The sequence below is a fragment of the Castanea sativa genome, chromosome 5 (assembly GCF_040712315.1).
Source record: "Castanea sativa cultivar Marrone di Chiusa Pesio chromosome 5, ASM4071231v1".
In the NCBI taxonomy this organism is placed as follows: Eukaryota; Viridiplantae; Streptophyta; class Magnoliopsida; order Fagales; family Fagaceae; genus Castanea; species Castanea sativa.
In genome coordinates, this window is record NC_134017.1 from 30717374 (window position 1) to 30745094 (window position 27721).

A 27721-nucleotide genomic window follows, 5' to 3' on the forward strand; every position below is an offset into this window, starting at 1 on the left:
TCCATGATGAGTTACTCAACTTTACCAATTTCCTTTTGGGGATATACACTAAAAACTGCAATGCATATTTTGAATTTAGTCCCATCAAAATCAGTTCCCAACACACTGAAGGAATTGTGGAGTGGGCGTAAGCCTAGTATGAGATACCTCCACATTTGGAGATGATAGGCCAAGAATGTATTGACCCTTTTGGTAAATTAATCAATTAATTAGCCAAGTTAATTAATTAGATTCAATTACATGCAATAACGTGGTAGCACAAACAAATCACCAACTAAATTAAATGCAGCGGAAAATAAATTTGACATAAGTGATTTGTTTAAGATGGGGAAAACTACCGAGGAAAAACCACACGGGTAAATTTAAGGTCACCACTCCCAAGAATCCACTATTATCAAAATAAGCGGTTACAAGTAAAAGGAATTCCAATACCTAATACCAAGTACCAACCTACTGTTGAACCCTTACCACAATACCCAATTGGACTTATGATGTACCGGCAATCTCTCCTTTCAATGTACGAATTCCAATATGTGACTAACTAATGATGCACAGATCCTAATACATAACTAACTTCACAGCAACCCTTTGATTGTTGTAGTTGATTTGCAACAACTTTACGTAGAAACACCAATAAGATCTTCAATGATGGTGTGAGAGACTTTGCTTGGTTACAGAATCCAAAGGCGTATAAGAAATGCACCAAGAACTCTTTCTTCTATAGGAGGAGACTAGGGTTTCAAAAATAAAACCTTATGAAGCTCTCTAGGGTTAGGATTTTCTTTTCCATCTCTTTTAAATTGGAGCTTAATGGGCTCTCCTATTCCAAAAAGGTTTACACAAACCTTGGGCTTTCCTAGTCAAATAAGGATTATACAAACCTACAAACCTTGGGTTTTCCTAGTCATATAAGGATTACATAAACCCATAAACAAATAGCCTTTTAGAATAAAAACGTTGCTTGCTATAGTCTGAATCCCGTAAGCTCGATAGATCGAGACATGTAACGAGCTTTAATAAATCTCGATAGATTAAGCTTCTATCGTGGAGGTATCGAGACCTACAAATTACACTTTTCTTGAGCAGTTCTTAAGTAATCTTCATGTCTTTAATGTAACTACTTGTAATGATCATCATGAACTTACTTAGATTTACCCAAATACAAGTAAAGTGTTTTTTATCAAAGGATATGCCAATTACATAAAAATATGTCCCTAACAATCTCCCCTTTTGGCAATCCGTGACAAAACCAAAAGCATACATTGAATGTCCTAGAATACATTCTACTCAAGATTATAGAATAAATAAGCCTAGTCTAGAAGATCTGAACCTTGGAAGTTGTTGTAAGAAGAAGGTTCGGAATCTTGACTTGGCTTTAACTTGTCTTTCCAGAAAGGCACTAAACAAAACACATCAAGGTACCATGCAGAAAATAATGACAAGTTAAATAAATAAGAAACATGTGTATAAAGAGAGAAAAGAAACAACACTTGTGAGATAAAGAGTGAAACACATGCGTCATCATCAAATATAGAAACAACTAGACATGGCAAAATGGGTCAAAATTTTCTGACCCGACCCGACTTGACCCGAAAAATACTCGACCCGAACCCGATTATTTTGACCTGAAACAAAAACAGGTTGACCTGTGACCCGACCCGAGTTTTTCTAGTTTTTGCGGGTCAACCCGACCCGACCCGCGACCCGACCCAAACCCGAATCACTTTTTTAAAACTTTTTTTTTTGGTAAAAAAAAAAAAAGTAAAATTAAGAAAATAGTAATTTAATTGTTTATTGTGAGCTTTAAGGAAACAATTAATACATTTACATATGCAAATTACTTGAAAGATAAAAGGTTGAGCATTCTGTAATGAGTAAAGATTTTTAGATATCAAATAACAAAGTACATGCCAAGATAATATGGTTATAGTAGAGTTAAAAATATAAATTTAAAATAGTAGACATGTGTGAGAAACATTTACAGGTGTAAAAATAGTGAAGCCAAAGTATCACATTAGCATAAATTATGAATGCTTAGACTTATTTTTTAATAATTTATGTCCAAAATTAACTACTTTTCAAAATAAATTATGATATTTCCTAGAGTGTGTGTTGCTTAACAATGATATGATATTCATAAAAGAGACCATGTATAAATAAGTAAGCAATCAAATTTTAATGTATATCTCAAATTGAAATAGAGTGCCAACCACAATTGATAATAGATTATAAAATTAATTTTCAAGATTGTAAATTTCTTGTATATTTTTATTCTTTATCAAATGAGTTATCCAATAAGTCATTTGCAATTTTGTTTTATATTTTGGAATGTTAATATTGTGTAGAAATAAAACATGTGTATTTGTTTTTCTTATGTTTGTGTTATTTTGTTTTAGATAGCAATGTTAGGATTTGTATAATTTTAAAATTATTGAATAAGTATTAATAAATTTAACTGAATTCATTCTTGATATAAGTGGTGAAGTCAAAATAATGCATTTTACATCAAATAATTTGTTGCATAATTTTTCAAATGACAAATACATGTTATTTTATTTATAAAATTTTTTTTTTTAAAAAAAGCTCATGTGAAAAATACGGGCCAACCCGACCCAACCCGACCCGCAACCCGATTGATCCGATCTTGTTTTTAACCTGCTTAAGATGACCTGCTTTTTACCCGTGACCCGTTTGACCCGCAACTCGATTGACTTTACTCGAACCTGACTCGACCCTCCCGTTTTGCCATGCCTAGAAACAACACATGATGTATGTAAATGGTTACAAAACCGAAAGATACACAACACAAAAATATATATCAATATCAAAGTGTATCAGACTAACTCTCCCCTAAGTTAGTTACATCAAAAACTTTCTTCCCTTTAACGTGAAGTTCTCCCCCTAAGTCTATTACTCCCCCTGAGGAATGACATTCAATTCTAAATATTCTCCCCCTTCTTGCTTCCTCAGTTCCTCCTCTCTTCAGTGAATGTTTAGTCTTCCCCCTTTCATTGATCAGCCTGTGGTGGTTGGGTTGGTGGGTCACGCCATGGGTTGTTGTGGGTGTGGTGAGTCAGCATGTGGTGGCTAGGATGGGTTCTGATTGGGTTGTGGGTTGTTGCGGTGGTGGTGGGTTGTTGATTGGGCCATGGGTTGATGTACAGTGTTTGTGGTTTGTGATGTGTTTATGGGTTGTGATGTGTTGGTGGGTTGTGATCATGGATCCACTTGTGGTGGTGGGTTATGATGTGTTGTTGGATTGTGATGTGTTTGTGGGTTGTGATCATTGATTGGCATGTGGATGGCCGTTGTTATCTCTTCAAAGAAGAGAGAAAGAGGCAAAGAGAAAGAGATGAAGAATAAAAAAAAGAATATTTGAATGAAGTGCTTAAAAAAATAGAACTATTGATATTGTTTGTATTATAAAGTGATGTGTTAAAATAGATAAAATGAGTTTTTGAGATGTTAAAAGCTAAAATTTTTTGCTCCACTATTGTAAATGCTCTAATTAAACTAGTGGTTACGTAGGGAGAGAGAATAGCTAACCGCACTAACTAAAATAATGAAGACTTAGAAAACTTAGAATGTCGTGTAGATAATTTATGAACAAAAACGACCAGTTGTATTCTTCTTCGCACTCAATATTGCAGTGTCATGTAGAATGCTTCATTTGAATTGAAATAGTGAAATCCTTATTCCAACTCTCCAAGAACAAGCATTGTGGGTTTATAACATGATATATATTCATCTATGAATACTATATAACCGAAACCTTTTACTTTTTGTTGATTGTCTAAGAGTGTGACACATAAGCTTTGCTGCACCCACAATTTTCCACGTTAGCAATAATTTTCTTTTAAGAAAAAAATTCAACTCTCTTTCTCACTTAAACAATATGACTATCTTTTCAAACGTGACTCTCTTTTATTCGACTCTTCCTTTCAAGTTTCGAACATCTGTCATTCTTAGCCTTCCAACCTAATCTCTTTCCATCATTTCCCCCAACCCTCCACTGTAACTAACTTCAGGCCCATGGAAACGCAGGTGAGCACAGGGGAAAGTTTCTAAGAACATGTTGAAGGTATATTAGGCCAATTCTATTAAGCTTTTGGCTTCCTCTCCAACACTATTTATGTTTCTTGTCATCCACATCATGTCACATACTATAGTACTCAGGTTCCAAAATGCTTCACCAACTCTACCATGTCTATTTTTCCCAAACTTTGCAATTGTAATGGCTATGGTGCAAAAGACCAAACCTGCACTACCAATGGGCACCTCAAAGACATATGCTCGAGTGTTTCTTCCTTCAAATTCATAGGAAACAAATTGTGGATGATAGGGGAAATCTATGATTTAGAGATTTTTTATTTATTAATAAAGTTTTAACCTATCACCTTATGTTCTTTATCGTCGGACCAAGACATCAATTGATTTTCAGTGTAGGCGGAAATTGAACTCCACATTTCTTATTCAATCATCAGAGAATTTGTCAATTAAGTTAGCTAAACCGCGTGTATGATTTAAAGCTATTGTGGGCACGTTTTGGGTTTTGAAAATCTTTGGATCTATGTAAGGACTTATTCCGAAAAGAAAAAGAAAAGGAACAAAATTCATTTTTGTTGCCTTATAGCTTGATAAAATTCAGCCTACAAAATTAGCTAAACTTGGGCCCACAAATTCCAGCATAAGACGTCCTTAGCTGGGGCTGAATTCCACCCATCTTTTCTTCCTTTCATTGTGTGGATGAAGCCCATGCATGAGAAACGGGCCAACTAAGAGCATCCCAATAAGGTTATTAAATGGACTAAAAAGTCAATTTAGCAACTAAATCCCTAAAAATGTTTATGCGGCAAAGAAGGTATACCCAAAACAAATTGAGTTTGAGCTACAGTGAGCTACTAGCTTACACTTAAAAAAAAAAAAAAAAAAAAAAAAAGTTTTTTAATGTGGGGGTGTTAAGAAAAAAAAATAGTATTTTAATGTGTGGATGATTGTGGTTGTTGTTTATTGTATTAGATATATTATTTTATTGTGTTATTTATATTATTTTAATGTGATGAATGTCAAAATAAAACCTTTGATGTTGAGTGTATTATATGTGAGATGTTAAATTAGATAAAGCAGTGATTTGAGTCGTTAAAAACTTTATTTTTTACCAATCTTGCTATAAATGCGCTAACAAGGAAAAATTTATGAAGTGGTAAAAGAGACATTTCGCGCCAACTTGGGCTTGATGAAAAATCTCTCAAATAGGTTTGGAGCATCTGTGAGACCCAAGAGCCCTTGTTGAGTGCAACATGTAATGCATGGGTGTTCGTGAAGAAATCACATATCTACTCAATAAATACTATCACCCAATACAAATTCTTTCTTATAAATAAGAGTCAGTCATCATTTAATGATCGCTTTCCATATCCCTTAAATTTAGAAAATTAGGAAGGGTGCATTCTTTTTAGGGAAGTAAATTTTGTGGTCCTTCGTTTGGCAGAATGTCAATTTTAGAGAAAAGTAAGATGAAACTATCTTTTTAAGAGAACACATTGCTCAATGTTAATGGATGTTTATCCACCAAATATTCCTTTCCTCCCACAGAGGGGTGGGAATCATGCTCCCAATAACAGCCCGCTAATTCAACTCCCCAAACTAAACCCGGTCATCAAGAAAGTCTAATTGAATTTGGACAAATCGCAATCTCACAAAAGACCCCAAAAAAGCTTCACTGTTCACAGGTTGGTAGTATTCTATTCTCCGCGCTTATTTCTATATTAACATTTTTAACACTGCATGCACTCTTAATTTCCACTGAGATAGCCATTCATTTTTATTCCCCCATCATGCTTGTTCTGCACTCCCCTGCCATCAAGGTGAATGTTGAGTTATTTCAGAGTTGTTTTAGTGTCAAAACGGTTTTAGACAACTTTCTTCTGTCCCAACTGTCCAGGTCAACAAATTCTATTACCACCTTCTCCTCTTCCACTCTTGGGTTTAGAAATCTTTCTCATTAATGCACTCAATTCTGAAGAGTTTCACCCCTATTTATTGCTATCTTAGGTCAAATTTCTTTGTTAGATGTACTAAGATGGAATAAGCAGCTTCAGACAGTTTTTTTTTTATAGGCTGTAGGTAGCTTTTGAATGAATTTGTGTTCCTTCATATAAACTTATATTTCTGCTACTGTCTGAACTCTGAAGCAATTAGCAAAACAACCTGCAGGGTTGTTCTGTATACAAGGAACCTACATATATAGGTAACTAATCTAGTAAATAAAGTGGCTGAATTTGTATAATTAATCATAGGTTCACACTTTTACTGAACGAAAAAGACTAGTTCTCCATTAGAGTACTATATTCCTCTTTGGATAGAAGAATACTTGTAACAGAGACCTTGTGTAAAATCCATAACATTAATAGCAGTGAAATACTTAACAGCCTTTTTTACGTTGATCATTTGATATAGAAATGAGTGGCTACATATATAAATTTAAAATTACAATTTACAAATAAAGAAAAAAAAATTGTAAATTTACTACAATCCTTGTTTTCAAATATTTTTGTCCACAAGTAACTAGAACAGAGCTAGAAAGATCCAAAAGAGACTTTCCATGTTCTTTCAAAATGCTAGCCCTCACAAACACAACAGCCATGACTCAAGAAAAGTTTCATTTGGCTTTCCGTAGGAACAAAACCACATGGTGGGATTATTTTTCTCAGGGATGGCCTCGTAATCACCATCCAAGCAACAATATCAATATTCACATTGTCACACCACTTCAAATTTATCTCCCTCAATCCTCTACAGTTCTTCACCACTTCTTTCACCCCTTTTTCCGTCACATTCAAGCAGCCTGCCAGATCCAAAATCGAGAGCCTGCAACTTCTCTTTCCGACCATTGCCAAAGCTTCATCATTAAGCCCTGATCCTTTTGCACTCAATTTCTCCAATTTGGAAACTTCAGAGTCTATTTCAAAATCTGTAATCGCACTAAAATAATTTATCTCTAAGTGCCTAATCTCACTGCATCTCTTAAAAATCTCTTCAAAGCCTTCTTCTGTGATACCCCTACAAGAGCTTAAATTGAGCACCTGTAAATTGGGGCAGATGGCCACAAACTTTTTGATACTTTCGTTGCTCAATTTGCCATTTTGAGCCAAATTTAGAGACTTGACTTGAGGGTTCACCACAAATTTTGTTGGACATTCTTCTTTGCCTAGGTTTGTCCTCTCCATATTGATCTCATTCAACAAAGGACAATTTCTTGTGAGAGTAAAGAAAGTCGAATTGGTCAGTTTAGAACATAAGCCGAGGTTTATTGAGGTTAACTTAGAAAAAAACTTTGACAATTCATTTATGTTCTGATCAGTAAGGAAATTCATTCCTTCAATACTTATCAAGCTAAGAGAATGGTACTTACTCAATAACAATAATAATCCAGCAAACGTGAAACCATGGCAACGAGCAAGAATGAGTTTATTTAATGGAAGACACGCTTCTACAATTGAAATAAGCAGTTCATCTGAGACAAATGAGTTTGACAAATCAAGATCGCTTAAAACCTTTGCATGTAGAAATGACTCTTTGAAAACATCATCCACAGAGGGAAACCCAATTTCATTTACCGCAATGGACTTCAATCCAGGACTATGGCTAATTGTGAAAGCAATAGCATTTTGGGTTATGAAAGCGCAGTCTCGGACCGCGATTTCTCTAAGTAAGACACACCTAGATGACAAGTGGATGAGTGACTTATCAGTAATGAACTGATTACCTGAAAGGTCGATCTTGATCAGATTATTGAGCCTCGATGACAATTCTGAAACTCCTAAATCAGTCACAGGCCCCGAAAATGTTCCTGAATCATTTGACCCAGTTGAGGAAAATATGTTTTTGTGCTCAGGGTAGCTAATATCAAGCTCTTCAAGACGTGGAAATGAAGCTGCTATAACAAATAGATGAATATCCTGCAAAAAAGAGACCTTGGAGCAATACAAGCTCTTCAAATTCTTCATATTCGAACCCAATATATGCAACCCATTTAAGTGAAGATTCTTCTGGTTCGAAATATTCAGAGCTTCGAGGTCCAATTTGGATTTCGCGATCAGACAAAGAATGCTTTCGAGGTCTCCGTGGAACCCACAGAAATCTAAGTTTCTGAGATGTTGGAACCTTCGGAGAAGTCGAGGAAGGAAAGGAGTGGTTTGGTCGGAGACAGTGAGGGTAGTGCGGAGTTGATTGGTGATAACAAGAAAGTGCTTGGAGACCAAAGAGAGCGATTCGAAGTGACGGTGGTGGTCGAGGAGGAGATAGAATATGAGTTCCCAACATTCTTCTGGCAAATCTACATCGATTGCTAGCGGTTGTTGTTTCACTTCAGACGTCATTGTTTGCAGTTTGGAAAGAAAGTGGAACTGAAAGAGAGAGAAGGGTATGTGTTTGTGATTATCAAAAAGGGTATGTGTTTGTTATAATTTGTACCTTTTCTTGTGAGATGGGATATTGGGATTTGGAAGAGGGAGAGAGAGAGAGAAGAGGAACACCCGTGGCGAGCAGAGGAGATTCCAGTTTAGCTTGGGTGTGTTTGAAAGGAAATAATTGCTTTTATTACTTTAGAATGTTACTTTAGCTTTTGTGGGTTCCACAGTGCAGCGGCCCGATCTCAAATTATGATTCGTCTATTTAATTTGAAGATCTACCGTAAATAATTTGAATTTCAAACGCTCTTAAGAATTCAAATATTCTCTTTGGACAAAAATAATTTTTATCAATTTATTTTATTATTTAGTTTATTTTTATTATTATTTATCTGTTTTATGGTACTTTTGATATTATTTATAAGTTTTATTGTAATATTTTAACTAATTTTTATCTTTATTTATTGTATTTTCAGCAAAAAATTTTCAATTTTAACAAAATAAGCGGATTCCAAATAAACTTTAAAAGCCGATTGTGAATTCCATAACAATCACAATTGTTTATACATATCACTATTTTCGAAAACTAAAATTAAATTAATAATTAGGATGAAAAGGGGAGTTTTAAACTTTAAATATTATAAATGTAGTAAGAGGTGTCGATCAATTGAATTACAAAATTCTTGTCATACAAAACACTATTTAAGCTAAAATAAATGTATATGAAGCCCAAAAAGATTACCCAAGTTGGATTAACAACCTATTTGTTAAAATAAAATTTCACCATAGACATACAGACAGAGTGATTATCAAGAAATATATCAAAATTAATATAAGGTTATAAAAGTTTTGCCATCATTCATTCATTTATTTTCATTGTTAAGTGACAATTCACATTTCTTGTACATTTTGATTTATATTTAATAGTTACATGGAAGAAGAAAATAATGATGATGGTCAAATTTTGGGTACCAATTATATTCCAAAACTTGGTAATGAATTTGATTCTGAACAAGAGGCATATGACTTTTGATGAAGCTAAATTTGATAGTCGATAGGTTTGTTCAAACGGAATCCGACATGAATGAGTCTAAGACCTGCAAGAGAATTATAATAGTGTTTCTCTACTTCTGGTCACTGGCGTGGTTCCTGTCAATGAGCCTTCAATGATAAAGTCAGATGTTGATTGAGAGATATAATAATAACTGAGAGTGTATTTCAATGTGTATGGAGGTGAATATGTGTATCTATCCATATGAATGTATATCAACATACCTTTGCTTAGGTTCCGAGGTGGTTTATATAGATCTCCGACTTCTCTAGCCATAGGAGGCCTTTAATGGCAGTCTTAATGGCTCTTGTAACGCCTCTAATGGCTATATGAGGTGATTAATTACCTTGCCAATGGTCATGTATACACGTGCATCCGTTGGTAAAGACTCATGCATTAAATGTGTATTTATGACACTTTGTTCGTCCAACGACACCTACTTGGGTCATCCAAAGGATTCCCTAGATGAAGGTAATTTCTTGGTTCATCATTTGCCCTGTGAGAGACCAGAACTTTTTTGGGTTGCTCTCAATCAAAAGAGATAGGCATCGGCACATCTCTTTTGGGGTTTTGTAGACTCGCTACTTATTTTATACTACAAAATAAATAAGAAAACTACAATATACAATATACATATCCGAAATATCTCAAGTTTCATTAATTGAATATGTGAATACAACTTGGTAGAGGAACATTACATGGTTTTGGTCCTAAATACAATCTGTGTAAAAAATACAAAGTTTTGGTTCTAGATACAATCTACTAAAATAAAATAAAAACAAGCCACTATTCTACGAACCAAAACCTATGGTTCGTGGGCTAGGTTACAGAATGGGAAGGTGTTAGACACCCATTCTGCTTAAACAAAGTCCGATCTTTTAGACTTTAAATGATCAATTAAGTACCCTTAAACAATGATATACAACAGATTATGAAAAACGCAACATGTTATGCAAGATTTTTAGATCTATGGCCAAATGTTATTTAAAGACTTCGAACCTATATACTCTTCTGTGTAACGAAATCAAATTTGATATTTAATATAGAAAACAATGTTAAAAAAATAGATCTAATACCAATTTTTATAAGAAATATTTTTTATGACAAAGTGGAGATTAGGATTCTAATACATTTGGGTGAGAAAAACTTAGATCGAATTTTAGCTAAGAAAAAGATGAATTTTTAATGAAAATTTGAGATATGATTTTTATTTATAAAAAGGGACAAGTTTTAAAGAAATAATTTTAGATCTGATTTTTATTATGAAAAAAATGATTTTTAAAGAAAGAATTTCAGATCTGGTTTTTATTATTATGAAAAAGAATGATTTAAGAAAGAATTTCAGATTTGATTTATTATTATGAAACAGAATGAGTTTTAAAGAAATAATTTCAAATCTGATTTTTAATTAAGAAAAAGAATGATTTTTAAAGTAATAATTTCAGATCTGATTGTTTATCGTGAAACAAAATGAGTTTTAAAGAAGTAATTTTCGGATCTGATTTTTAATTAAGAAAAAGAATGATTTTTAAAGAAAAAATTTCAGATCTGATTTTTTTATTATGAAACAAAATGAGTTTTAAAGAAAGAATTTCAATTTTGATTGTTAATTAAGAATAAGAATGATTTTTAAAGAAAGAATTTTAGATCTGATTTTTAATTAATAGAGAACCATAGCTCTAAGATTATATCATGAACATCCTAATTCTATAAGATTGAACATGTGAATCAAACAATCATGGCATTTTTTTATGATGGAACAAAGCTTCAAAAGAGAAATCATATAGGAAATTATTGTTCACATAATAACATGGAAAGTATAGTAGATACACATGCTAATGAAAGGAAAGAACATTCAAAATGCATATTAATAAAGGCATAAAAGAAATACCTGCATCAATTACACAAACAAATATTACATGGAGAATTGCTTTAGAGTCAGAGATAGTGAATCTCACTAAGTCCTAAAGAATTATTACTTAAAAAGAAAGAAAATCTTAAAGTCAGACTTCTAGAGTTTCTTTAATGTTAAGGGGCTGAGGGGTGTTGAATTTTGGATGGTCTCCTCTATTTATAGAGGTGTATCTACTTTAAAAAATGAGCTAGGGTTGCTTAGAAAATTAGCATATATGAATTATGCCAAGTTTTATCCCTAAAAAATCAAATTTGATAGGTCTAGACTTGAACTAATTGCATCTGGGCCCGATTTACAACTTCTGCCGTTCAGCACTATGGAAGTGTCGATTGGCACTAGTCAGTGCTCGGCCTAGTTTCCTCTTCCTGTACATTTTGAACTCTATTTTGGTTGTTTTTTTTTTAGCCAAGAATTGTACTTGGACGTACTTTGAACTTGTATTCTTAATAAAATCTATTTACACTTGATAATTATATCTTTAAAAATAATTATCTTAAAAATTTAATCATAAATCCAATTTCGATATTGTTAGATTATTCCTTTTATTCCTATGCAACCAAACTTATTTTTAATCAAAAATACCAACCAATCACATAAATTTATCAAATTTCAATTAATCACATGTGATCAGTTCTGCGCAAATGAATGTATGCAGACCGTGAAAACTTGATTTTGTAATATCTTTCAATCTAACAGTCCGATTTAGGAACTAGGCATATCGTCACAATCGTTAGAATCTAAAGATCATTTTTATGATATGTAATGAATGATTTAATGTATGAAATGTAATTATAATTTTTGGGTCCATAGTACGATCATTTTAGTCATCTTCCAAGATTAAATTATGGGTGCAAAATTGAGTGTCGATAGAATGCCCCTCTGTAGACACTCGATTTTGCACCCATGATTTAATCAAGGAAGATGACTAGATTGACCATTCATATACCCAAAATTCATGATTGCATTACATGCATTAATTCATTCATTGCATATCATAAAAATGATCTTGAGGTTCTAACAGTCGCAACGGTATGTCTGATTCCCAAATCGGACCGTCAAATCGAAAGATATCACAAGATCAAGTTTTCACGGTTTGCATGCATTGTATAGGGTGAAGCCGATCACGTGTGACTAATTGAAATTAATTTTGATTGATTAACAATTAAAATTAATTAAATAATTTGTGATTGGTTAAGTATTTTTTTCAAAGTGACATTTGTTGCATGGGATTAAAACAAATAAGTTGATAATATTTAAAGACTGTAGATAATTATGCTTTTGGGATAATTATATTCAATTTTTTTAAAAATCGTAATTATCACTTTGAAATTATCACTTTAGAGTTGGAAAACACTTCAAAAACGTGTTAATCAAGTAGTAGATTTCAGATTCACGTTCCAAGGTACTTGTGGCATAGTACAACTCAAAATTCAGACTAGGCTATTTCTGGAAAAGTTTTAGAGTATCTAATTTCCATTCAGCTGTCAAAATTTCAGCTTAATCAGAATTTTGAGTAAAATGATATGATCAAAATACTGAAACTAGTTCTGATTTGAAAAATCAGCTTACTCTTATCCAAATCTCCTTCTTTTTTTTTTAGGTTTTCCCCCTATGTTTTTCGCTTATTTTTTAAGCATTCCAACCTCTATAAATAGGGGACGCCTCTCAAAATTCAGCACACTTTTTCACGCTCTCTTTTTTACTTTTCTCTTCTTCTGTCTTCTCTCTTATTTTAAAGACGTTCTTGAGGCTCCGACCTTAGGAATTTCTTTTCTGTAAGCAAGATATTTTTAGGTTTTAAAGATAATGAATAAATTTCTTTGAACCCTAAAATAGTCCTTCACTAAGAAGAGCACGTCCATGCAAGATGTAGTTTTTCTTTTCCTTTTTCTATGTTTTTTTCTATTAATTCCACTTGTTGATGCATGAATAGATTTAGGATGTGTTCTTTTATTTTTAATTTCTAATGTCGATTCCATATGTTGTTAAAATTATCTTTAAAACATGTTCTAAATTCTTTTGCTGTTATGATTTTCCTTTTGAGTTTCAAAAATCTACTCATTAACAAATCTTTTTCAAAACTAAAAACAGATTTGTATTTTCATTAAATACAATTCTGAATTTTTTTACACATCAAAATGGATTTGTATTTTCATTAAATACAAATATGAATTTTTTACACATCAATACCGATCTGTATTTCCATTAAATACAAATCAGAATTTTTTACACATCAAAACTGATCTGTATTTTCATTAAATACAGATCTGATTTTTTTATACATCCAAAAACAAATCTATATTTTCATTAGAAATAGATCTGATTTTTCCAAGAAAATTTTCCTTTTTCATAAAAATAGCAGATTTTGAGATTTAAAAGAGGAAGTCAATAGTTGAGATGTTTTTTGTTTGATGCATGTAATGTAGATTTATTTCATGAGTGTAGTCCTCCTCTAAAAAAGTCTTTTCCTTATTTTATTCATTAAAAACATATTTGATTTTTTTCTTCCACTACAACAAAATGTAACTAAGTGAGGAATTTTAGTGAGGAAAATTTTTTCGTCACAAAAAAGTACCATATAGCAACAAAATTTATATTTCACCGCTATTTATAAAAAAAAAAAAAAAAGTAACATTTAGCGATGAAACATAGATTTCGTTGCTATAGGGGGTGCTGAATTAGGGGCGCCAAATGAAAGTGCAGGGGCAAAACCAAATGGATCTACAGCGACAAATTTTTTCGTCGCTAAAAGTTCTAGTTTTTGTGACGAACCATATTCGTCGCTAAAGGTGCTGCTAGTCATGCTTTTAGTGACGAAACTGGTTTCTTCACTGAAGGAGACAATTAGCGATGAAAATACTTCGTCGTTGAAAAGAAAAAACAAGATTTGTGTGGAGCATCTGCGACGAACTCGGATTCGTCGCTAAAGACAATGAATAGCGACGAAATGAAATTTGTCACTATAGATACATTTAGCGATGAAACGTAGATTTCGTCGCTATAGGGGGGGTGTTAAATTAGGGGCGCCAAACAAAAGTGCAAGCGCGAAACAAATGGATCTATAGCGACAAATGTTTTCATCGCTAAAAGTTCTAGTTTTTGTGACGAAACAATTTCGTCGCTAAAGGTGCCACTAGTTGTGCTTTTAGGGACAAAATCGGTTTCATCGCTGAAGGGGACTATTAGCGACGAAAATACTTCGTTGCTAAAAAGAAAAACACAAGATTTGTGTGGAGCATCTGCGATGAACTCGAATTCGTCGCTAAAGGCAATGAATAGCGACGAAACTAAATTCATCACTATAGATGCCCAATATATACCACTCTAACTTCTTCTTTTTTCCCTCACTCATTTACCAACCCACTCTCTCCCTTAGACCGATACCCACATCGATACCCACTCTTCCGCACACCGATAACCCACTCCCAATCGCACCGGCGACTCTCCCCGGCGAGCTTCGGCGATGCATTGCACCAGCGAGCTTCAACGATGCATTGCATCGGTGAGCTTCGGCGACACATTGCACCAGCAAGCTTTGGCGACGCATCGCCCTGGCGAGGTTCGGCGACGCATCGCTTCGTCGATGCTTCGCACCCCCGACTCATCGCATCACGACGCATTGCACTGTGATGCTTCGCTGCTACGCATTACACCCGCGACGCTTCGGCAACGCTTTGGCTTCCATCTCCCTCTCATCTTCTCCAACAACAGCCACACCCACAGCCTCAACCACCCTTCGCCGATTCAACCATAGGTAATTTCCTTTTCTTTTTTATTTTCTTTTTTAGTTTTTTGTCATTTATTTTTTATTTTCTTTTCTGGGTTTCTTTTTTGGGGTTTGTAGGTGGAGGAGAACATATACAAATTCACCAAGAAGGGTTTGTCACTGGAAGCAAGATCCTTTGTGTTCTCAAGGCTCATAGTGCGTTTTTTTTTCCCTTCTATTTTTGGTGTAATATTTGAGTTGTGTTTAGATTATAAGAAATTTTCGTTTGGTTTAGATGAGAAATTTGATTGAGAAATGATAGATAGGTAGTTGTCATTGTGAATAATAGGAGAAATTATATGGGTTTTGAGAAAAAAATTGTTTGCTGTGATGCTTGTGTTAGAATTCTAAGAAAATTTAGTTTGGTTTAGAAGAGAAAAGGTAGTGTGACACCATTACGTACTGTGATAATATGTGTACCATAGGATGAAAGAAACAGAATTCCGATTATAGTACTTAAGCAATTGAGTAGCTGAACACCAAAGAGAAGTTATCATTAGGGACTCAATTTCGTTATGTCTTCCAGTTATAACATTTTTTTTTATTTCTCTTTGTTTTATGGTTTAGTTAGTTATTTTAGATTATTGTTTGTGCTCCTCAATTTTCAATTTTGTTTCTCTTTTTGCAGGAAAACATTTCAACAATGAGTGTCCCTTTGGCAAAAACTAGTGATTTGTCACTCCTAGCCTGATGCCTTCACTTCTTCTTTTTATGATGACAGGATCATTTTCAAGACTGAAGTATTTATAAATTTAAATTTTCTTTTGCAGGCTAAATACACATTGTTTGCAATAACTTTGGATTTTTTCTGATAGTTGTAAGTAAATTTAAGTTAAAAACTTATAAAGCTCTATACTTATGATGTTGAAAATTGGATTTGTGGTGGTATGTTGTGTTAGAGTAAGCGGGTGGCTTGCATGGTGTTATAAGGTGATTTAAATATATATTGGGAGTGTTTTTTCAATTCTTGCAAATGTGAATGAGTATTGTTAATTAGATGTGATGAATATTACTTTATTAGATTTCAATACTTGTAAACTCTATACTTGTGATGTTGAAAATTGGATTTGTGGTGGGTTGTTGTGTTGGAGCAAACGAGTGGCTTGCATGGTGTTATAAGGTAGTTTAAATTCATATTGGGAGTGTTTTTAGTTTCTTGCAAATGTGAATGGAATTTGTTAATTAGATGTGATAAATTGTACTTTAATTAATTTCAATACTTGTAAACACTCTATAGTTGTGATGTTGGAAATTGGATTTGTGGTAGGTCGTTGTGTTGGAGCAAACGGGTGGCTTGCATAGTGTTATAAGGTGGTTTAAATTCATATTGGGAGTGTTTTGAGTTTCTTGCAAATGTGAATGGAACTTGTTAATTAGATGTGATGAATATACTTTAGTAGATTTCAATACTTGTGAACTCTATACTTGTGATGTTGGAAATTGGATTTTGGTGGGTTGTTATGTTGGCGCAAGCGGGTGGCTTGCATGGTGTTATAAGGTGGTTTAAATTCATATTAGGAGTATTTTTAGTTTCTTGCAAATGTGAATGGAATTTGTTGATTAGATGTGATGAATAGTACTTTAATTGATTTCAATACTTGTAAACATTATACTTGTGATGTTTGTGATTGGTTTTGTGGTGGGTTGTTGTGTTGGAGCAAGTGGGTAACTTGCATGGTGTTATAAGGTGGTTTAAATTCATATTGAGAGTGTTTCTAGTTTCTTACAAATGTGAATGGAACTTGTTAATTAGATGTGATGAATATTACTTTATTGGATTTCAATACTTGTGAACTCTATACTTGTGATGTTTGTGATTAGTTTTGTGGTGGGTTTTTGTGTTGGAGTAAGCGGGTGGCTTGCATGGTGTTATAAGTTGGGTTAAACTAATATTGGGAGTGTTTTTCATTTCTTGCAAATGTTAATGAATATTGTTGATTAGATATGATGAATAGTATTTTATTTGATTTAAATACTTGTAAAACTTTATACTTTTGATGTTTATGATTGGTTTTGTAGTGGATTTTTGTGTTGGAGCAAGCGGGTGGCTTGCATGGTGTTGACTATGCAAGAAGCCACCTGCCAAAGAATGCCACACTTGAGCAGTGGACTAGACTCATTGATGGGAAATAGCCAATAAGGATTGGTTTAAAAATTATTTATGCGTATATTATTATTATCCAATGTTTACTATATTATGTTGTCAAATGATTAGCTTAATACTTAGATGAAGTAAATGTATACTATTTTATTCATGATTTAATAAATATCTTGAATGTTCTTTATTAGAAAAAATCAAGAAAGAACTCTGAAAATAGGAAGAAAATTTCAGGTAAACATAGATGCGAGACAAAGGCACTTGCTGTTATGGTTGATGAGGAGGTGCATGTTTTTTCATTTTCTTAAACCTCAATATATTACATGTTGTGATTAATTAACTATATCTATTTAACACTCGAATGTTAATTAATCAGACAAATAATAATGGCGGTCAAGTTCTTGAATTGGCAAAAATCTTCAAAGATGTTCATTTCAATCCAAATACAAATTTGTGGATACATCATGAGGATGAAATGACATATGTATGTGTATCATTCCATCCCTATCATGTTTGTAAAGCTATAACATATGTAGTATTAATGTTGTGATTGTTTGTTTCTTCCTTTCTTTCACATGATAGGAAACTATTCTCAAAGTGCAAGAGGATCATTGTCAAGATCCTAATGCAATTCCCCTTACACAAGAGAAGATCTCAAACTTGGTTTTTAAGAAGTTTGGTATTGTAAAAGGACTTGGCATGAGACCTTCCTCTTCTCTAGTAACCACCGCCTCATCTAGTTCCTCAATGGAGTATATCCAATGGCTAGAAAATGAGATAATTGAGCTCAAAGAGGCAAGAGTTAGGGACCAAGAGGAGCGAGCTAGGGACCAAGAGGTACAAGCTAAGTAAGAAGAGGTCCAAAATAATATTCTTAAGTTTTGAGGAGTAAGGGCTATGATGACGCTCTTACCTATGGGGGTGGTTCATCTTCAAGTTAAAACACTTATTGGTTAGTACTTTATTTTAGCAATTGACCCGCACTACATGGTGTGACTACTTTTTTTGATGCATTATTTGAAACTAATTGTATTATATTATAGTTGAATATCTATATTTGCTTTCTACAACTTATACATTAGGAGTTGTGATTTTAATTCATTGGTGTGGCTACTCTTAATGCATTGTTAGAAATGTTTTTTATAACATCTTTAATATTTTTACTTTACAATTTTAATGTAGTATTGTTTTTATATTTGTGCAGATTTCTTATTGGTGGCTTTTAAGGGATTTACTTTTGGCATTACTTGAAGACATATGAGGACATCTTCTGTTAGTTCTAATTATATTATGCTACACTTTTTGTATCAATATAAAACATCTTGAGTTATTGTATGTGTTGCAAACAATTATTGTATGGAAGGAGTTTGAATTGGATACTTGTTTTATTTTTTACTTATGGAATGTATAGATCTTTTTTTTATAAATGTGTTGTTGAAATAAATTTGTTATTCAAATGTGAGGTTTTAGTAATGTAATGACAGGTTACAGGTTAATATCAAAACCATGAAAAAAATAAAAACATAAAATAAGTTTTAGCAAAGAATTTTTTCGTCACAAATATAGCAACAAAAAATTGTTTTTGTGACGAAATATTTCGTTGCTAAATGTAGCAAAATTTTGTAAGAAATGGTTTTAGTGACGAACGTTTTTGTCGCTATATGTGCCTGGATTTTCTTAAAAATAATTTTAGTGACGAACGTTTTCATTACTATATGTACCCGAACATAGTTTTAGTGACGAAATTATTCGTCACTAAATATGCTTTAATAAACTAAGGTGTTTTTAGTGATGAAATATTTTCGTCATTGAATAGTGTTTTTAGTGAGGAAAACATTTAGCGAAGAAATGTTTTCATTGCTAAAAGTTTTTTTTTTTATAAACAAAACGGACTTTTAGTGACGGGGTTTCAGCGACAAAATGAGTTTCGTCACTTAACGTTCTTAGTGACGAAAAACTGGACTTTTAGTGACGAATTTTTTCGTCACTAAAAATACATTTTGTTGTAGTGTTCTTCACAAATCTAGATTTTCATACTTACAAAATGGGTCTGATTTCTTTTACATATAGACCAAAATCAAAAAAATTTATTCACCAAAAACAAATCTAATTTTTTGCTACAAAACTTTTTTTTTTTTTTTACATATACAAAAACAGATCTAGTTCTTTTCAATGAATCAAACTATTTTTTTTTTTATCCATGAGAGCAGGTTTGAATTTTTTTTCTAAAAAGAAGAGGACACACTCATAAAATAGATTTATGTGAGTTAGTTTAGGGTTAAATTTGTCATGTCTACAACATATCATTCATATCATGCATAAAGGGTATATTGGTCATGAGAGTCTAGAAGACGAGAGTCTAGAAGACCAGACTCTATTTGGGCAGAATGGGTGCCTAACACCTTCCCATTCCGTAACCTAGCTTCCGAATTTAGTTTCTTTTGGATAGGTAAACCTAGGCTTTATCTTTCTTTTTATGTTTGGGTAGATTGTAACTTGGACAAAAAGCCATGTAATTCTTTGGTAGATTGTTACTAGGACCCAAAGTCTTGTAATATTCAATCTATCAAGTTTGTATTTATTTATTCAATTAATGACAATGAAACATTTTGGTCATGTAAAGTTGTATTTAATTTTTTCTTATTTTTTTTTTGTATAAAAAATAAGTGGCAACTCCACACCACTTACCCAAAAAGAGACGTGCCTTGAAAAAGCACCCAAATCTCTTTTTTGAGTGCACCCTAGGTTTTGCGGTCTCTCACACCCTCATTGACAAAGGTTGAAAAGCAAAAGTCAATGTAAAACAAAGACATTGATTTTAGCAACCATGATTTAATCAAGGTTGATTTTTCAAAATTTCCTAGCCCTAGGACCTAGAACCTTGGGACATAGAACTTTTGTTTTATTGTCTTACAAAATGAGAAATGTTGACATCTAGTTGATGATTGATGAACCTGTGTCGAGGCTTGGATGCCAATGTTTGAGAACCATATCTGCTTAATCTAAAATTTCGCACGTTTGAGAGCTGTATTCACAAAATTTGGAATCTAGAAGGCAATTGAGAACTATATTTGCTCAATCTGGAACTCTGGAAGTCAATTGTGAACTATATTCGCTCAATCTCGAATAGGGCGATTGAGAATTGTATTCGCTCAATCTGGAGTTTGGGGAGACTAAGAATTATATTAGCTCAATTTGGAATCTAGGGAGACTGAGAATTGCATTCACTCAATCTGTAATGGGGCAATTGGGAACTATATGAACTCAATCTGGAATGGGGTGACTAAGAACTGTATTCACTCAATTTGAAATGGGGCGACTGAGAACTATATTTGCTTAATTTGGAATGGGGAAGTTGAGTAAGAATTGTATTCACTCAATATGCACTGTGGGGTGACTAAGAACTATATTCTTTCAAACTAGGAATTTGGGAGTCGACTAAGAACTATATTCGCTCAATCTAGATGTTAGGGTGACTGAGAACTATATTCACTCAATTTGGAAATTGGGCCAACTGAGAACTATATCTGCTCAAATCAGAAATTTGGAAGTCGATTAAGAACTGTATTCGTTCAATCTGAACTTTAGGATGACTGAGAATTGTATTCGCTCATTTTGGAATAGGGCGACTGAGAACTATATTCGCTTAATCTGGAAATCTAGAAGTCGATTGAGAACAATATTTGCCCAATCTGGACTTTGGCACGACTGAGAACCATCCTTGAAACCCATTTTTGAAAATTTTATTTTGAACTTCAATGGCACTTCCTACTAGACCAATTGGGTTCCTCACATTTCATGGGAGAAAAATATGAACCATCAACTGAGTGGAATGATGAGGAAGGACTTCTTCAAGACCCACTTAAGCATGCTCCATACCCTTCCACAAAGGACCTCAAGGTGAGTTCATTCTTTTGTTTCTTTGGTTAACTTGTTAATTTTTGGCTTGGTATTTGAGAAATTTGTGATGGACATTGTCATTTTGTTATTATTTTCTCATTTGGAATTCTTGGATATTGTATGATTTGGCTGGAAATTTATTGTGTATGGACATGTTGATTTTTTTAGTTCAATTTGAATTGTTGAATTGTTTGAGATTGTTCAATTTGGACAATGTTGATGATTTGTGGAACTTTACATTGTATTTAATTTTGGAAATTTTTGGATGAATTTTTCATTTTGTTATTTGATTTTCAATTGTTATGAAATCTTGGGAATTTGATGTGTAGACATGGTTCAACAAAACTCCTTTTTCTTTTTCTTTTTTATGGGTATGAAATTTTGCTTTGATGTTTAGACATTGTTTTTTATGGGTATGGATTTTTTCTTTCTTTCTTTCTTGAATTGTTGTTCAGGGCATCATTGAGTTTTAACTTGTGGGAGTTACCACAATGATATATGTTATGGGCATTTTTGTCTCTTGTTGTAACGGGTATTTTCATCTGGTTGGCAAGATTTTTTTTGTGAACAAACATCTCTTTGAATTGGATATTTTTGTGGATGCTATGATGATTGACAAATTTTGTGGTGGGTCATATTTTAATGTGAGGCATTTTTGTTTGGTGTAGTACCTTAAAAGCCGGGATAGTCTTCAACTATTGAAGAAAACTTGGTATGTGTTGTTGCTAGACATTGGAAAGGTTATCAATGATGCCAGTTTCAGGACCTTTTTTCATGCTCTTTGAAATTATGATACCACTGAATATAAGGATATTCAATTGATTGTGGCATTATCTGAACAATTTTGAGATACCACTTGTACATTCCATTTTTTAGGTATTGGTGAGGTGATGTTAATACCTTATGACTTTTCAGTCATTACTGGCTTGAAATTGGCTGGTGAAAGAATTGAAGGTCATGATACCATTTCATCAACTGAGGTCAATATTACTTAGGTGTAAACCCCCCTAGAGTTAGCGGTAATGATGTGTCTTTGATGTGGCTATATTCCAATATTGAAAACTGAAAACTGTAAAAGTGTGGAAACTGGCACCCAGATGTTCATGCTCATTTTCATTGGGAGTCTTTTATGTCCTGACTTAGGGAGTACTGTGAGTCTTCGTTATTTGTGGAGATTGAGGGACATTAGGCGCATTGACAATTATGATTGGGGTGGCATGACTTATGCTACTCTACTACACTTTATGATCGAACTGTCCAAGCGTAGTCTTTCAAGTCTAGGAGGCGCACCATTTGTTTGGTAGGTAAGATTTAAATTTTTGATCATGTATATTTTGCAAAGGTTATTTGTGTTGTTGTTGACAATTGTTGACTTTTGTAGGTTTGGATGTATTAGTATTTCGGGGTTGGACCATAGCTTTTGGAAGACGTTGCTAATAAATTTCCAAGCTTTATGGTTTGGATACCTAAGAACTGCCTATCAACACCCAAAGCGCTCCTTAAAGGCTTGGCAAATGGTAATTGGTAGCTTAGACATTGGCGGTGTGAGTTTCCTTTTTCTTTCATTGGTGGAAGTTTGATTTCTTGTAGGTATGTCTTTTAAATTTTGGACTCTTTGTGAATTTTAGATGAACTTGAATCCTTGGGCAGGGTGTGAGGGTTATCCTGAATGTACATTGGCTTTGGAGCTGAACGACCGTCAAGTCTTATTTGAATGTGGTCATGGAAGATATTGGTATCTTGGAGATCGCGTACTTCCACAGGTTCACCATGTATACCATCCTGAAGTGATCCCTATCCATCCTTGTCCTTTGGTTCGATTGGCCAATGTTTTAACTAATGATGAAGTAGCCAATGCAAGAGTTGGCCGCACCATTCCTGGGATACTTGTGGACTATCTTGAATTCGTTAGGACTCATTTGTAGGGTAGCTTGGTTGATGCCTCTAGAGCATTGGTGAGCTTCCTTTTCTCCCAAATTAATTTGCATGATCTTTGCCATTTTTGTCATTTGTGAAAGTGTTTGAATTTTTCATCTTTAGGCTTCATCCCATAGAGTGGGGGTTTCTTTCAAGGTAGGGTTAGTCCTCCTCCACCCAGTAATATTGGTGGTTCTCATGCTTCTTTTGCAGAGACATATCCCAAGTTTCTAGCATGGCAATATGAGATAATGGATCTTGATGGGTTTTTATAGCTTTGTGAACTTAGACCAGCCTAAATATACTCTAAATGTTCCTTGGAATGGTCCAGTATATTTCCAAACCCTTTTGATCTTTCATCTCATGCTCTTTGACCTCTTAATTGTTTCTGATTTTAGGTCTTGTTCTCTAGATTGGTGTCGACCTTGTGGAGGAGAGTATGGGGATGATTGGAGGCTTGTAACCCAGTCCTCTCAATATGTGCTCAATGAAGTGAACTGGGTAAGAAATGATATTTTCTTACAAACTTTCTCTTGTAATTCATGAAGATGGACTTGGCACTTATCTTTTGATGATTTTTCATAACAATCGAATGGCAAATGCCAACACCAACATAAGGACTTTGGAAGAAAGGATTAAGAACCTTGAATTTTAGGATAGGTAGCAAGAGCCTCAACTTCATATTGACCAAGAACAACAAGGGAATGCAGAGGGTAGTTCTTCTAGAGGTGGGCCAAGAATATCTTCTCGTCGGCAGACTTAAAGTCCAAAAGACAAAACATCCAGATAACTTTTATTAACTTTCAACATTAACTCTCTAATCTTTGATGACTTTGGTCTCGTAAGGATTTGATTCAGACAAGTTTAGAATTTACCTAATGGAACCTTGTTTTGCCAAAATTTGAATTTACTTGATAGACATGGATGATCTCACCCGAATGAGGCAAAGCCAAATGCCCTTAGTTTAGAAACTTTGCATGATTTTTTTTTTTTTTGAAATCTTGAGGAAAAACCGTTTTTAGAAAAATATAACAGATTTTTAAAAAATGGATGAGGCATGATCGAATGCCCCTAGTTTGCAAGTTGACTCATTTCATCAACAGTCAAATTGTCAATCACCAAGCACCAAATTTCCAAAGAACGCTTGGAGGTCATTGATAATCAATGATTGGGTAACCAACAGAGAAATCTAGGAAAAATGCTAGCAACTTCCTCTCGAATTTCAGGACCAACCCCAAAATAGTCATACATCCAGACTTGAAAAAATTCACAACACCATTACACATAGCCAAAATAATTTTCCAAAACCTACACATAGCCAAAAAATCTCAAACCTCACTTGCCATACAAATGGAGCCCCACCCAAGCTTGAAAGACTCTGCCTAGAGAGTTGGGTCATGAAATGCATCAGAGTAGCATAAGTCATGCCGCCCCAGTCACAATTCCAGATTTCTCAAATTTTTCTCAAGCTTTCTAGGTAGCACAAATTCATAGTATTGCCTAAATCCGGACACAAGAAAGTCCCAATAAAAAGAAGCATGAACATACGAGCACCTTTTGTCACAGTCTCACAATGAGGAATATTTTCACATAGCCAAGACAAAGGGATTTTGTTACTCCTCATTCTAGAAGGCACTACACCTAGAAGTTTCTTGAGTTCAACTGAAGTAAGGGAATCATTGACAAGAATTCTTTCACCACCCAACCTCAGACCTGTGATAACAGAGAAGTCATAAGGTGCCAACATTATCGTCCCAATACCTAGAAAGTGGAAGGTACATGTAGTGTCCTAGAAGTGCTCTGCCAAGGCGAGAAGTAACTGGAGATCTTTGTATTCATGTGTCTCATGATTTAACAAAGCTTCGAAGAAAGTGCCGAAGTCTGCTTCATTGATGATGTTTTTAATGCTAGAAGACAATGTTGCCCATGCACTTTTTAACATATGGAGACTACCTCGACTCTTGAGGCTCTACAACATAAAAGTTCAACTTATCAATTTCCATGACCAAACTATATGTCCAAAAAAAAAAAATACATGACCAAACCCACATCACAAAAAAAAAAAAAAAATCAATTCCCCATCAAAATTTCACCACAATCAAAATTCTACGCATATCCATACACAACTACCAAATTTTTTCCATAGCCATGAGAAAAAAAGTTCCTACATTTCCAAAATAGCAAAAAACAAAAATTCCCACAAGCTCATGCCTATGCAAAAATAAATTCTCACATGGCCAAAATCATAATTACAAAAATTTTCCAAGAACCAACATCACATGCCCAACAAAATTTTTCATAATCAAAATTTCATGCTCATAAAATTTTTCCCATGTCCAAAAATTTTTAATACCCACAAAATTTTGCCATGTCCATAAAACAAAGTTTACACATGCCAATAAACGTTTCCCATATACATCATGAAGACATTCACATAAGCTTACGACACAAATTTTTTACAATACCAATACTCCCAAAATTCAAACCGAAATTCATCCAACAACATCACAATCTACCTTCCTTAGCAAAATTCCATAAGCCACCAACATTGTCCAAATTGCACCATGATCAAGAAACAACACTTCAAGATTGTCCAAATCCATTTTCCAACATAACCAATCACACAATGCCCCAAATTTCAAACAACCAAATGACAATATCTCACTATGAAATTCTCAATGAAACATGAAACAACATTTTCCCAAGCAAAGAAACAAAAGAAAAAGTCACCTTGGTGTCTATATGACAATATGGAGCATGGGTCCTAGGGTCTAGAAGAAGTCCATCCTCATCATGCCAATCAAATGTTGGATCATATTTCTTACCATAAAAAGCAAGAAAAGAAGATCCCTTGGAGGAAGAAGCCATCTTGATGCAAAGAAAAATGGGTTTCACCAAAAATGGGTGTGTGGTGAACATGCTCAAAACACAAGGATCTAAAGAAATATTGATAGAGATGGATGAGGGAAGGTTAGGAAACTTAGAAAAGTGTTTTTGTGAGAAGAAATGGTGAGATGAAGACGAAAAATCAAGGGGAAGAAGAAGGTGAATAGTGTTAATGGAGGAAGAGAAGTTGATGAAGATGAAGCAAATAGGAAGAAAAGGAAGAAACAAAGAAGTGGGGGGCCAAAATTTTGGCCGCCACACTTAAACTCAGCCAAGAGCTGAGTCAACTCAGTCAAACTGAGTTGACTCAATTAAACCCAAAAAAAAATTCACATTCTTAATGCCAAATTTTTTATATTCAAATCTCCAGTTTTCAAAATTTTAAGAAAAAATTCAAACCCTAGATTTCATGATCAAAATTTCAAGCCTTAATTTTCAAAATTCCAAATCTCAAAATTTTAGATTTCAAATAACAAATTTCAAGTCAAAATCTCAAAGTTTCAAAGTCTCAAAATTTTAAATGTTAATTTCAAAACTTCCAAGTTTCAAAAATCAGATGTTTCTAAAAAATAGAATCTTTTGTCAATCAATCTTTTCTTGATAAAGTTCAAATCAAGAAGGGGTAAATGAAAATCACACATCTCAAAAGCAGTGGGATCACAAAGCACTCATCAGGTTAAGTCTTATTCCAAATTTTGACTTTTGCAACCAACAAGCTAGATCGAAGTAGAGAAGTCCTTTGATCGACATTCCAACAATTTCAGATTGAAGTAGAGAAGACCTTTGATCAACAATCGAAGTAGAAAAGACCTTTGATTAAACATTTCAGTAGTTCAGATTAAAGTACAGAAGACAACACCTTTGATCAAACATTTCAGTAATTCAAATTGAAGTAGAGAAGACCTTTGATCAACATTCCAACAATTTCAGATTGAAGTAGAGAAGCCCTTGATCGACACTCTAGCAATTTCAAATCGAAGTAGAGAGAACCTTTGATCACATATTCCAGCAATTTCAGAATGAAATAGAGAAGACCTTTGATCAACATTTCAGCAATTTCAAATCAAATTAGAGAAAACCTTTGATCTAACATTTCAGCAGTTCAGATTAAAGTAGAGAAGCCCCTTTGGTCACAGACAACTCCAGTTTCAAGGTTGAGAAGTCCTTTGATAACCTTTCTTCAAGTTTCAAGGTTGAGAAGCCCTTTGGTTACCTTTCGTCGAGATTGAGGTTGAGAAGCCTTTTAGTTGCAGATAGCTCGGGTTTCAAGGTTGAGAAGTCCTTTGATCACCTTTCTTCAAGTTCCAAGGTTGAGAAGCCCTTTGGTTACCTTTCGTCAAGATTAAGGTTAAAAAGCCCTTTAGTCATTTCAAGGTTGAGAAGCCCTTTGGTTACCTTTCATCAAGATTGAGGTTAAAAAGCCTTTTGATCGTAGACAACTCCAATTTCAAGGTTAAGAAGTCCTTTGATCACCTTTCTTCAAGTTCCAAGGTTGAGAAGCCCTTTGGCTACCTTTCATCAAGATTGAGGTTGAGAAGCCCTTTGGTCATAGACAACTCCGATTACAAGGATGAGAAGTCCTTTGATAACCTTTCTTCAAGTTTCAAGGTTGAAAAGCCCTTTGGTCACAAACAGCTCCAGTTTCAAGATTGAGAAGCCCTTTGATGACCTTTCTCCAGTTTCAAGGGTAAGAAGCCCTTTGGTTACCTTTCATCAAGATTGAGGTTGAGAGCCCTTTGGTCACAGACAGCTCTGATTTCAATGTTGAGAAGTCCTT

At 34.0% G+C, this 27721-nt stretch overlaps 1 protein-coding gene across 2 annotated transcripts; it reads right to left on the reverse strand.

Annotated features, from left to right (window-relative positions):
• Positions 1-6416: 6416 nt before the first annotated feature.
• Positions 6417-8564, reverse strand: LOC142634148 (F-box protein SKIP2). 2 transcript variants are annotated; one of them, XM_075808427.1, is made up of 2 exons: positions 7769-8558; positions 6417-7516 (listed from the first exon to the last, which is right to left on the reverse strand). In XM_075808427.1, exons 1-2 carry the CDS (start codon positions 8379-8381, stop codon positions 6621-6623), a joined length of 1509 nt encoding a protein of 502 aa, XP_075664542.1. In that variant the 5' UTR covers positions 8382-8558; the 3' UTR covers positions 6417-6620. The 2 variants fall into 2 exon arrangements, with proteins under 2 accessions (XP_075664542.1, XP_075664541.1); XM_075808426.1 differs by having other exon boundaries at positions 6417-8564.
• Between the last annotated feature and the right edge of the window lie 19157 nt (positions 8565-27721).